Source organism: Anabrus simplex, chromosome 3, assembly GCF_040414725.1.
Source record: "Anabrus simplex isolate iqAnaSimp1 chromosome 3, ASM4041472v1, whole genome shotgun sequence".
NCBI lineage: Eukaryota > Metazoa > Arthropoda > Insecta > Orthoptera > Tettigoniidae > Anabrus > Anabrus simplex.
Window position 1 is genome coordinate 489,580,609 of NC_090267.1, and position 13,840 is coordinate 489,594,448.

Sequence of the window (13,840 nt, forward strand, 5' to 3'; positions counted from 1 at the left end):
CGAGCAGGTCAGAAAATCATCAAGCACTATAAAAATATCTTTGTCACTGAAAGAATACCGTATATATACAAACACAATATTACTTACATTTTCTTGTCACGAGCGAAGCGAAAGAAAGACCGCGCATTCTTGTCTACTTCATTGTTACTGCAGCCAAACACAGCACATACCTTTCCCCTCATGTTGAGAGGAGATATCAAGGAATTACACACGCTACTATTTAATTATGTCATCTCACTGAAAACGCATAAATAACACCAAAAACTTCACACAAAAATACACGTGCTCTTATGACAGGATCAGTACCGTTCAGTCTATCCGCTAGAGTGAGCTCCAACAGCTGTCCCTCGATATCTCGCTCAGTGTCGTGTATTATCTCTACTGTATTTGGAGTCAATACGTGACACTCAGCGAGATATCGAGGGACAGCTATTAGAGCTCTCTCTAGCGAGTAGACCTGAGAACTACTGATTTCTGTCATAAGAACACTTGTATTTGTATGTGAAGTTTTTGGTGTTATTTATGCGTTTTCAGTGAGTTGACATAATAAAATAGTAGCGTGTGTCATTCCTTGATATCTCCTCTCAACACGAGCGGAAAGGTATGTGCTGTGTTTGGCTGCAGTAACTATGAAGTAGACAAGAATGCGCGGTCTTTCTTTCGCTTCGCTCGTGACAAGAAAATGTAAGTAATATTGTGTTTGTATATATACGGTATTCTTTCAGTGACAAAGATATTTTTATAGTGCTTGATGATTTTCTGACCTGCTCGACCCATATTTTAACTGGCTTAAAATATAATACGCATATTTTATTGTATAGTGCAGCAGTTAACCTTCAATACCGATGTGTTGTTGTAGGTGTGATCTGTGGGTTTTGAAATGTCACAGAATTGATTTGGATAAAGTGTACAAGAAAGAAGGGACGTTACGCTTATATAAGAATTGTAAGATCTGTTTAGATCATTTCCAGGCCAGCGACTTTAGAAATCTTCGACTATACAGCCAAGGGTATGTTACATTTTTACTCTAATTGTACGTAAATATTCCTCAAAGCATCACTATCGACAACATTTTCATACTTTTCTTTCTTTTATCCATCTTCTCAGATTAAAGCCGGGATTTTATAGATTTTCTTTTTGTTAGTAGGCTTCATGTTAAGAGGAAAATTGTCCAGCATTTAAATGTTAATTCATTGCATCATGTGTGTAAGGAATGCGCCGATATTTTTATTGACAAGTGTCTTAATGTGATGATACAATGTTTCTTAAATGAGAAAAAAGACAAATCTAACCGTAAAAGTTCAGGCAGGAATGCTAAAGCAAAAAAAGTAATGCATAAATGAATGATCAAGCCATTTCACTGCAGTCCATTTCACATCTTGTTTATATGTTTAATTTCAGTCTTTAAATAGTAACCTTTTAAATAATTCCTCATTCATTTATCCAGAATTGCTTTAGCAACTTCGAAGTTAATATCTCAATAATACTTTCTTCCTAGACGTAATTTATTTATCCATTTTCTTATATACATTTCCATTGATATTTGAATTTAGCGCGACTTTTCAGGTCAAGTCACTAGGAGCGCCACCTTCGAATTGTCTCCCATTTTAACAAGGCTAAATCCGTAAGTGTCGCGTATTGTCTCTACTGTATTTGGTATAAGGGAGGTAATGTCTGTACAGACTCTTTGAAATAGATAAATAAATAATAGTCGGAATACGGCTTTGGAACATAATCTTCCTATTCGATCTCAGGACCGGACCGGTGTAGGGGTAGCGTGCCTGCCTCTTACCAGGAGGCCCCGGGGGTATAGTGCGCATTGGTATCACCTAAATATCACTATAAAATTTGTCACAAATGGAACATAATAATTACTTTTACACATATCAAGTGAAAAATCCCTGGCAAATTAAGAAATATATGTTTTTTGGAGAATATTAATACGTACTTTATTACTTTACAAGTACATTTGGTGTTGCGCTCACAGTGACACACGTATGTCTTTTGTCTTACACTTTGAACAATTTCGTGTGTGATATCTGTGTTCAGTGAAGTTCTTTGCTTTCGTTTCATTCTTCACTTGTCAATGACATCATTTCATGAATTGTATCGCGATATGCAATATTTAATAGGTGACAAAATGATATGGCCAATGTACATAAGAAAAATTCAGTGGACTAGTGATTTTAAGAAATAAAAATATTTATTGGTCCAGGGATCATGCTATTTTTCTTTTGACCTCCATTTTGCTGTTTGTACTGGCCAAAGATAATGAGAATCTACAGACATAGCACTCCCATTCCACGGTGCTAGCCCTGTATAGTCCATCTTCGTAGTAAGCGTCTTTCTGGACGACCGGAGGTGTGGCCTGGCCTCGTGTGCGAGGAACTATGGGAGCGTTCGCGCTGGTGGTGGGGGAAGAACTTGAACCTTTCCTCCAGCTGACACAGTCGAGTTCAGGCAGCGGACGTAGCCCTGGGAACTGACTGAAATAGTGTGGAAAGCTTAGGCGCGATACGTTCCCGGGTCGGGGTGGTCATTATGCAATGGCTCATTGGTGTACATACATCACACTAACTCAAAGGTGTAGGAATTACTTAATATGATAAACTAGTGAAAATAAAATAGTACCGTACATTGTACAAATCGAGTCTTATATTTCGATTGTCTGCCTTAAAACCTTGTCAATTAACTACACAGGCCTTTGAGCATAACATTCTAAAATTTCAGTTCTATTCCAGTACGGAAATACTTCGTAACTTTCGTCGTAAATGTTGGTGACGTCAAGAAATCAGAGGGTCATGCCTAAAAGAATTCATATCGGATGATGCTTTCGACACAACGTGAAATAAATCTCAGTGTATAGTAAAAGTGGAGGTCAATATTTTGGCACTCTGTAGCCTTTAATTTATTCTTATACATTCTTATTATACATTCTTACGAATATGAAATCTGTTATATAAAATTGAAAGGTTTGAACCATTTGGTAGAAAATCAATTGAACATAAGACAGTAACTTGCAACTGGTAATACTGCGAATAAAGGAAGTTCGTTTGAAACTGTACTGTACTGTATACCAAGGAAAGGCGCATCGGTACGCGCTATCAGTTCATCAATCGCCTAACGAATAGGAGGAAGTTGTTTCCACTGACAGCCTGGAGATATAATCTACTTAACGTGATTTCTAGTGAAATACGTATAAAAGAGATTAATTAATGCAAATTTGTCGGGAAAATGCAGAGAAGCAGCATTAGTAGAAATACTTCAGCTACTTTCATAATAATATTAACAATGTCTACTTTTCTTGTCCATCAGAAGAAATATAATTATAATACTCTTGAATAACCTGCTATTGTTATGACAGAGAACAGGTCTCCTACAGCAACAGCAGCAACAAAAACAACGAAAACAGCAATAAAATGCTCCGGAACAATAGACAATATAAATCTGTCTCATAAAATCAGAGCAAAAATATTATCGGACTTCTTACGTGTTCTATGATCACTTTTGTTTAATATTCGGAGTTCGGGGATCTTATTTAAAAATCATTCAGAATAATCTTCACTCTCGTCTGAATCAGTGTCATCTGAAGTTTCACCGAGGTTGATGTCGGACTGGTCTAATTCTAATTCCTTATGCATGGTGTTGTCACGCTCCCAATATTCCTGCTCAGTGTCTTTTACGTGGTCGCAACATTTTTTCCGTTTGTCTTGCGAATACTGTGCAAGCAATATCCGCAAAGAGCTTCCTTTTTGTCGAGTGTGTCTGCTGTCAAGTCACGAGTGATCTATGACAGAGAAATATTTCGTACAGAATAAGCATTTTTATTTATATTGGGAATAGGAGCGCGTCATTTATGAACAGTGAAGGCATTAGAGATGCTATGGCACACATTTTTATGCTAAAAAACTAATTATGCTGTATTACTATTAATTGAGATATTTTTTTTCTAGGGGCTTTACGTCGCACCGACACAGATAGGTCTTATGGCGACGATGGGATAGGAAAGGCCTAGGAGTTGGAAGGAAGCGGCCGTGGCCTTAATTAAGGTACAGCCCCAACATTTGCCTGGTGTGAAAATGGGAAACCACGGAAAACCATCTTCAGGGCTGCCGATAGTGGGATTCGAACCTACTATCTCCCGGATGGAAGCTCACAGCCGCGCGCCTCTACGCGCACGGCCAACTCGCCCTGTGAGATATATTCTTATCACGGACCTCTCCTTTGATATCTCTCCAAACCGACTCAGTGTGATTGAGATCTGGATGATATGTTTCATATGTTCACTCATGGTATAAACACTTTCACGTGCCTAGCCTCGCAGTGGTCTCCCAGATTTAAAAGAGGACCTAGAAGCCATGCTCGTCACTTCAGTAATTTCAACTTAGCCCGCACGTAACAACACGCGCCGCTTGAGAGACGTTTTCACTTCAGCGCTAGCCTGGCGACTGGACCTGCTGTAGGAGTGGGGGGACGATAGCTCCCACCACTGCATGCGCAACCATTTCTCGCGCAGGACGCTTTCAACCAAAACGGACTATACCTGAATAAAGTAACAAAAGACGGCACCAGCAGCGTAGTACAACATAAACCAGTCCTGTCAACACATCCTAGATAATATCTACCTGGTTTACCTGGTTCTGAGGGCTGGTTTTCATATTTCTCAAATAACGACGGTATTTCTTAATTTGCCAGGGATTTTTCACTTGATATGTGTAAAAGCAATTATTATGTTCCATTTGTGACAAATTTTATAGTGATATTTGGGTGATACCTTTGCGCATCATACCCGGCCCCGGGTTCAATTCCCGGCCAGGTCAGGGATTTTTACCTGGTTCTGAGGGCTGGTTCGATGCCCACTCAGCCTACATGATAAGAATTGTTGAGCTAACTGACGGTGAGATAGCGGCCCCGGTCTAGAAAGCCAAGAATAACGGCCGAGAGTATTCATCGTACTGACCACACGATACCTCGTAATCTGCAGGCCTTCGGGCTGACCATCGGTCGCTTGGTAGGCCAAGGCACTTCAAGGGCTGTAGTGCCATGGGGTTTGGTTTTTATTAGATCTCAGCTGAAGGCCATCTTATGTAGGAGTTTATTTTGGTAAATTTCTCGTTTTGAAAGTGGGTTTAGGGAATATAGCACAGGGAATACAAGTTTGATCTATTTCTCTCATATATGGTTCTTGTATAGCGCAACGTCGGAACTCGTCTTCAAAAAATGCAATTATTCATCAAAACGGCACCAAATATCTCCTCACCAAACACTTTTTGAGCTGTAATGGGGGTAAAATAATGCATATAAAAATAATAGATATTGAAATTTGTAATAATATATGGACTTAGATTCATTCTAGGATTAAAGAATACGAAAATAACAATTCTTTAAAAGTCATTTGCATTTACTTTTTGCTATCACATTGGCTAGCATGTTCAAGATGTCTGCCGTATGTTTATAATGAAAGACGGTGACATTCGCCGCGTTAATGTGAATGGCTGTCACAGATAATTTTGTATTATCTGCGGAGTTTGCGTGTAACGTGAAAGAAATTAAAAGATGAGCGAATTCAAGTTGCATCGTCTGATGAGAGATCTCGTTGAAGCTACAGGGTAAGCATAATTTTTCACTATCTCAACTAAACAAAACATAACTCTGTGTATTCTGATGTGGACTGCAACCAGGCATTCTGGGGGTAGGGCCTATAACAATCCATGTTAAAGCATTCTCTTCGTTTGTGTAGATCGGATGAACCTCCTGAGACATACCTAGAATTCATTCAACAGACTCAGCCTAGAGTTGGCTCATCTCTCTTACATTCAGCCACCCAGACACATGTCAAGAAACTCTCACAAAGTAGCCCTGATCCACAAGGGTTTCTTGCTAAGTATGAAGAACTTAAGTCCAAGAAGTAAGTAGAAATGTATGTGAAAGTGTTGTATTGAAGTTTGGTAATGAGTAATACGAATATAAGCTGTCTTTATGATTTTTGATTGTAATTTTTAATGTTAAGTTGTTTTGTTGTAATAGGCCTATAAGAACAAATGTGTCCAAACTAATCATGTTTTGTTTCTTTTAGTATGGACTGTCTTGCTTCATTTGTTGATTTTCTATATCTTATATCCGAGGACAAGAAACTCAAACATGGCTTGGAAAAAAATTCCCGAAAGAGCGCACTGGAGAAGGTTATGGCAAATAGTGGAACATCACAGTCCAGTACCCGCATGGACAAAAAAATTGCTGAATTGACAAAGGATGATGTGCCTCATGTAAGAATATACAAATTACACTTCTCAAATTTGTGTTAAAGCTTCTTTTGAAGCCATCCAGACCCTTATGCCGTAAGGAGACCAGTGGTGATGAATTAACCAGAACTTGTGATGGGCCAATGGTGATGAATTACTCCATAGACTATGTAAACAAAATCTAAAACCTGACACCTAATTTTTTATACCTTGCTCAGCATGTAAGCCTATACTGTAAATTGCGGTTACCCAATTCTTTGCACAATTTACGGTACAGATACGAGAAAAACACTTAGTTTGTATTGTGCTGTATGTTAGTTTACCATTTGGGTAGGCCCTACATTGTTTCATACACATTTTAATGGATGAAAATACTAATTTTTCTTGTGCTACCTCCTTAACTTGGGTAACTTGCCCTGTTATTCCACCTGCGAGAAACCGCACGTGTCTTTTCCACCACACAGATTCTATGAGCGATAATAATATTGGTGATGATAATATAATCTAAAATTGTTGCCATTGATGCTTTCACGGTCCGTACTTATAAACATGATACTGTATAGACTTTTGGGCTTAGGCTGTGTCGAGAAAATAAGGTGAAATTCTTTACGTTTTGCAGAGAGTTGTGCTCTGTGTCATCAGAAGAAAATCTCAGCTGTCTGTGAGAAAGGTTTCTTAATCTAAAATTGCTTAAACATACAATTAATTGAAATGTCGGACTGTGGATGTATTTATGTTGACAAATTTGGTGTTATAAGGTAGGCCTACCCTAATACACACATAAAAAGAAATATTCACCACATTAGTTTATAAAGAATATTTGTCAATCAGAACTACTTGTTATGAATGTCGTTCATTAGGGAATACAAATCTAGTTGAAACTGAGTTGTAGGAAGATAAAATGAAAACACAACAATCTTCTCATGGTGGCTTTTGTTATATAGTTCAGGACTCTACTCCATACACCACCTTGTAGAACACTTAGCACCGTGCGATCCCAGCACAAAGCTGCAATGGTAGTTCTCTGCTACAGAGCTCTTGATGGAGGTTTGTAAATGCTGCCCTGGCCTCTCAATACAGCACTTTATTTCATGAGAATGGATTTTAGTTTTTATTCTTTTTTTATTTGTAAGTTTGTTTAGAGTCACTTTAACCCTAAGGTCTTATCGTGACTTCTAATGGTAGATTTACATTAAATCACAGTAGAGTGAGGAATGAGAGGAATATACAAGATTTCAGTTTTTTAAACTGAATGGTTAAATTTTTTAATACAGACCAGTGTCTTTGAAAAACTTGATAATTTGTTTGCACAGTGAAGGAGGTGAGAGTGCCTCCTTAATCTCCTTAGGTGTACCGTGGTACTGGCGCCATTGGTCGTACAGTGAACAGTTTGTAATGATGTGTTTCACAGTCAGCACACTTTTGCATGTTGTACCGATGGGAGGCTGTTTCTTCTCAAGGAGGTAGTTGTGACTTATCTTGGAGTGGCCGATCCGTATTGTAGATATTAGGACTTGATCTTGCCCTTGAAAGTTGTTAAGATAGTGTTTTACTGTAGATTCTGTTGTTTCTTCATGGAGTTTACTGTTTGGAGTTTGAAGCCATTCTTTCACTGTTGGTATAATTTAATTTTAGCATAGGCAATAATGTCATAGTGAAGGTTGGCTATTGTTAGCTTGCCTAGCGGAAGGTATGTAGCGTCTTTAGCTGCCTGATGGGCAAATTCATTGCCTTGAACATTGAATACCTCTGTTTGAGGGTATGCACACAAGGATGACTTGTTTGCCTTCCTTCATAATGTTGTTGAAAACAGTTGTATTTCTTGTACAAAGATGAGTTTCGATGATGGACTTTCTATTGCGTTTAATGCACTTTTTGAATCAGAAAAAATCACAAAGGAGTTATTGCAGGTGCTGGTTTTCAAAATGTGTAACTTTGCCTGCTTTATTGCATACAGCTTGTTAGAGAAGACTGTAGAGTTGTCAGGCAATCGGTATAGCATGGTACGTTCAGGATATATAATCCCACATCCATTTCTTTCTTCACATTTTGATCCATCAGTATAGATTGTAGTGTGTCTTGGGTATTTATTAGAAATTTCAAGAAATAATTGATTGATCTATCAATTTCGTCTTTGACACTGCAGTTTATTTCGAAGTTAATTGTTGAAAGGGTAATATTCCATGGTGTGACATTAAGAGAATGGTCTGAGAGGAGTATTGGAGGGACATTTAGATTTAATTCTTCAAGGAACTTAGCAATTCTGACATTGAAGGTCTGTGGTTGTGATCCTGATTTAATGTGTATGTGTTTGTTAGGAAAAGCATACTACCTTGAGCGCGTAAGTCAAACTTAGTTGTCTACGTCAAATTGCGAGTGGTGGTTCATTTGCTTCTATTTGAATATTGGCTACTGGACTGGTGTGGAAGGCTCCTAGAGCAGTTCGAAGAGCTGTGGACTGGATGGAATCAAGAATTTTGGGTGAAGACATTCTTCTGGAATTGTATACAATGCTGCCATAGTCTAATTTAGCCCCAATAAACGCTTTGTATGCGTTCATTAGCACTTGGTTGTCGGCCCCCCAGTTCTTTGCTGCCAGGATCTTCATTATGTTCAGCCTTCGTAAGCAGTCATCTTTAACGTCATCGGCTGTAACTCGATCCGAGTATATATAACTTCTTCCTGCATACATTGACCAGTTCAACTCAGTTTATGGATGTGTTTGCCCTTGGAAGGCCTTGGCCTACCGAGCGACCGCTGCTCAGCCCGAAGGCCTGCAGATTACGAGGTGTTGTGTGGTCAGCACGACGAATCCTCTTGGCCGTTATTCTTGGTTTTCGAGACCGGGGCCGCTATCTCACCGTCAGATAGCTCCTCACTTGTAATCACGTAGGCTGAGTGGACCTCGAACCAGCCCTCAGGTCTAGGTAAAAATCCCTGATCTGGCCGGGAATTGAACCCGGGGTCTCCAGGAAAGAGGCAGGCATGCTACCCCTACACCATGGGGCTGGCATGGAGCAAAGTTCGCCATAAAGAATTTGGCAGGGAAGCGTGGGGTATCACCCATGCGGTGAACATGGCCTAACCATCTCAGTTGATGACCGATGATTGTTGCCTCAATGCTATTTAGCCGTGCTTTGTCGAGAACTGCCGTGTTGGTCACATAGTCTTCAAGATGCATCTCATTTTCTGTTGGTGGATACGCTCAAGTTTTTTGATATCACGGTGATAGTGTGTCCCAAGTTTGACAGCCATACAGCAGCATGGAAATGACAACAGCTTTGTACACCATGAGTTTGGTATGCAGTTTTAAGTCATTATTCATGAAAACGCTGTGCATTAACTGTCCGAATGCTGCATGAGCAGTCCCAATTCTTTTATCAACGTCTTGTTTGCAGGTACAGTATTTAGACAAGTTGCTTCTAAGATATGAAAAGTGATCAACCTCTTCCAGTGTTGTGTCTAGGATGGAGATACTGAACTCAGGAAGAGTTAATCCTGGGGCAGGTTGTGCAAGTACCTTTGTTTCTTTCGCATTAATGGCAAGACCAAAGCGATCACATGCAGTTTTATGGGAGTTGACTGACTGTTGTTCTGCAGGAGTTAGAGCAGGAGATGCGGTGTCATCGGCATACTGCAGTTCTGTCACCTGGGTAACCAGAGTACGTCTTTGTGAGGAAAGTTTTGCCAGATTGAAAAGGCCTCCATCAAAATGAAATTTAATTTTTTGTTAGGCTTTTTTTTTTTTTTTTTTAGCTATTTGCCTTACGTTGCACCGACACAGATATGTCTTATGATGACGATGGGATAGGAAAGGCCTAGGAAGTGGAAGGAAGCGGCCATGGCCTTAATTTAGGTACAGCCCCGGCATTTGCCTGGTGTGAAAATGGGAAACCATGGAAAATCATCTTCAGGGCTGCCGACAGTGGGGCACGAACCCACTATCTCCCGATTACTGGATACTGGCCGCACTTAAGTGGAAATTTAATCTCCATGCCTAAGTTGTTTGCAGATGATTCATGCAGCATGGCAGCCATATACAGTGCAAAGAGCGTAGGAGCAAGCACATAGCCTTGTTTCAATCCATGAATGATTGGGAATGAATCTGATACTGAGTTACCATGGAGAACCTGTCCAGCAGTGGCGTATGCTGGGATAAAGACTTAGGCTACCACTAGACTTAGATTATTCCTTTTCGATAGTTGGTTTAGTGAATTCAGCATTTTGAGCTGCAGCTAATAGCCAACGGAGAAGCTTGCTGTGTTGTCAAGGCTGCTTCACAAGCTACTGCCCTGGCCTCTGCCACTGCCAATACTCAGCACCTGATCAGTCAAGATGGTAGCCTAAGGTTTAGCAAATTGAAGTCCGGCTTTGTGGCTAAATGGATAGAATGCTTGCCTTTGGTCCGATAGCTCTGGTTCAATTTTCAGAATCAACCCTTTCATACTGTTAATTACCCTAGCTTGGATACTGGGTGTTTGATGTCTTCCACATTCATTTTATCGTCATTAGGTCACCACCAAGCCTATATAGATGCCATTATTATTATTATTATTATTATTATTATTATTATTATTATTATGATTACTATTATTATGTTAAATGCGTAGACTTTTTCAGCTGTTCACTTGTTAGTTAGCTTCCTCGGGAGATCAGTAGTGTTGGCCGACCCATCATCGCGGGTTCGATTTCAACCAATGAAAGAGAACAATAAACCTGAAAGAATGTATTTCATTTTAGGGGATCTACCTATAAAAAGGAAACTATATTACTCATATAATAGCAGCCCTGCAATGTCTTCCTACAAGAATGAGGAAATAAACGAGAGTGAAATACCAGCGCTCTGTTATCTATGTGATTAAGTCAGAAGTATGAGGTGAGGAAGTATACACAATGAGTAACGCATGGTTGGTAGTTAGCAGTGGTTATCTGATGGACCGAAACCTAGCACAGCTATCACCCCAGTCCCAGTACCTATCGGACATACGTCAGCAAGCCGCACGAGGTGGGGAGAGGGATGAGAGTCTGGTCTGCAATATCAGTCTCCGATGCCTTGCTCTCAGAAATACGTGCGATGTTTCTTCTCACTGCTTTCAAGTTTTGCAAATGGAACAATGTGTCAGATACTTACATTACAATGTGCTTTGGACTTCTATCATTCTCAGTTGATGTTTGGGCTTCACTGATAGCCTTGGTAGCCCTCAATATATGCCACTGCTGTCCAGACATATCATGAAGAGCTTGAACCAATTCCACATTATGTTCAGGACATCCAAAATGTCTCAATAGTTTCCACATAGCAGAACTTGGTACTGAATCAAAGGCTTTTTCCAGATCATAGAAAACTAAATACAGAGGCTGCTGTTACTCTCTGCATTTTTCCTGAAGTTGTCTAGCACAGAAGATCATATCTGTTGTGCCCCTGGAGGTTTGGAAACCACATTGAGATTCAGACAAAATCCTCTCTGAGATAACTCGGAGCCGGTTTGATAGAATTCTTACGAGAATTTTAACTGCAATTGACAAACGCGATATACCATGGTAGTTCCCACATACACTACGATTGCCTTTCTTGAAGATAGTGATGATGGTAGCATTCTTCAAATCGTCAGGTACTTCTCGAGTTTCCCAAATCAAGAGGATGAGTGAGAAAAGTCTAGTCTTCAAGGGTATATGTCCATTTTGTATCAGTTCCAGTGGGATGTTATCAGGACCAGGAGCCTTTCTTGGTTTTAGTTGATTAAGTGCTTTGGTGAAGTCTCCGTATATGGGTGGGACTGCCATCCATGGTTGTTGGGGCTGCTGAGGGACATTGCGAAGAAAGTCCTCAGCGACATTGGAGGCACAATTTAGAAGCGCAGAAACTATTATACAGAGTAATAACATCGAAAATAATACATCAAGAAAAAATCAATGCATTAGAGAGAGAAGATGGATCCATAGTACATGATGAAATGGGTCTTCAGAAGGTGATGGCAAAATAGTTTGAAAAACTTTATAATGAGGATGACTGCTCGGAGGAAGAAGAAAATAAGAAAATAGAAATACTAGATGGAGAAAAAGAAGAGAACTCAATAACATGGTTGGAACTTGAAAGGGCAGTGGAAGCAATGACCAAAGGTAAATGAAATGGCGTATGGCTTTTAGTGCCGGGAGTGTCCGAGGACATGTTCTGCTCGCCAGATGCAGGTCTTTTGATTTGACACCCGTAGGTGACCTGTGCGTCGTGATGAGGATGAAATGATGATGAAGACGACACATACACCCAGCCCCCGTGCCAGTGAACTTAACCAATTAAGGTTAAAATTCCCGACCCTGCCGAGAATCGAACCCGGGACTCCTGTGACCAAAGGCCAGCACGCTAACCATTTAGCCATGGAGCCGGACATGACCAAAGGTAAAGCAAGTGGAAAAGACAAATTCAATGCTGATATGATTAAGGCAGCATGAAGCATTGGACTACAGTGGCTATATGGAGCCCTCAATGCCATGTGGAAGGATGAAAGGATACCTGAAGATTGGCAACAAGGAAGTATTGTTCCATTGTTCAAAAAAAGGAAATAGGAAGAAATGTGAAAATTGTAGAGGTATAACCCTATTATCACATGGGCTAAAAATAATGGAGAGTCATAGACAAAAGACTGAGGGATTTAATGGAAACACAGTTAGAGGAAGAACTATATGGCTGTAGACCGAATAGTTCAACAATAGACTTGATATTTACAGTGCAAATGATAATGGAAAAACACCTGGAAAGGAACAAGGAGATAGTCTTTGTATTATTGGATTTGGAAAAAGCTTATGATACAGTTAAGAGAAAACATGTATGGGAATGCCTACGGAAAAGGAATGTACCAAAATCATTAATTAACAAGATAAAAATGTTGTATCATGAGAGTAAAAGCAGTGTACAAGTGGGGGTGGGGAATGGTGACTCTGAAACATTTTATAGAAAGGAAGGTCTCAAGCAAGGAAGTGCACTGTCACCATTATTGTTTATTGTATTGATGGATGAAATCATAAAACATGTAAAACAGAGTATCAGTAGTGATGAAGTGAATCCTTTGGTATTTGCAGATGATGTGGTGATTTTGGGAAAGGGAGGAAAGGAAGTACAAAGGAGACTGGACATTTGGAATGAAAATCTGAAGGGAGTTTGGAATGGTAATTAGTAAAAAGAAAACTGTAGTCATGCTCTGTGGAAAAGGGAAAAAGAAAAGCCAAGTGAACATAGATGGAGAACGGTTAGAGAATGTAGAACAGTTTACATATTTGGGTAGCATTATTAATGGAAGTAATGAAATCAACCCTGAAATTAATAACAGACTAAGTAAAGGTACAACATTTTATCATCAAGTCAGAGAGCTTTTATGGGATGACAAAGTACCCCCCCCCCCCAAAAAAAAACACAACCAAAACCAAACCCCACGGCACTTAACGCCCTTGAAAGGGCCTTGGCTTGCCCAGTGACCGCTGCTCAGCCCGAAGGCCTACAGATTACGAGGGGTCGTGGTCAGCACGACGCATCCTCTCAGCCGTTATTCTGGGCTTTCGAGACCGGGGCCACCATCTCACCGTCAGATAGCTCCTCAATTCTA

General features: G+C 40.0%; 1 protein-coding gene across 1 annotated transcript in view; it reads left to right on the plus strand.

Moving 5' to 3' along the window:
* The first annotated feature begins 5,456 nt into the window (after positions 1-5,456).
* Positions 5,457-13,840, plus strand: part of LOC136867464 (gamma-tubulin complex component 2) — a 165,707-nt gene continuing 157,323 nt past the window's right edge. The window contains exons 1-3 of the mRNA XM_067144671.2: positions 5,457-5,609; positions 5,741-5,908; positions 6,077-6,266. Coding sequence (XP_067000772.2) covers positions 5,557-5,609; positions 5,741-5,908; positions 6,077-6,266 — 411 coding nt within the window. The 5' untranslated portion in view covers positions 5,457-5,556. The remainder of the gene's footprint in view (positions 5,610-5,740; positions 5,909-6,076; positions 6,267-13,840) is intronic.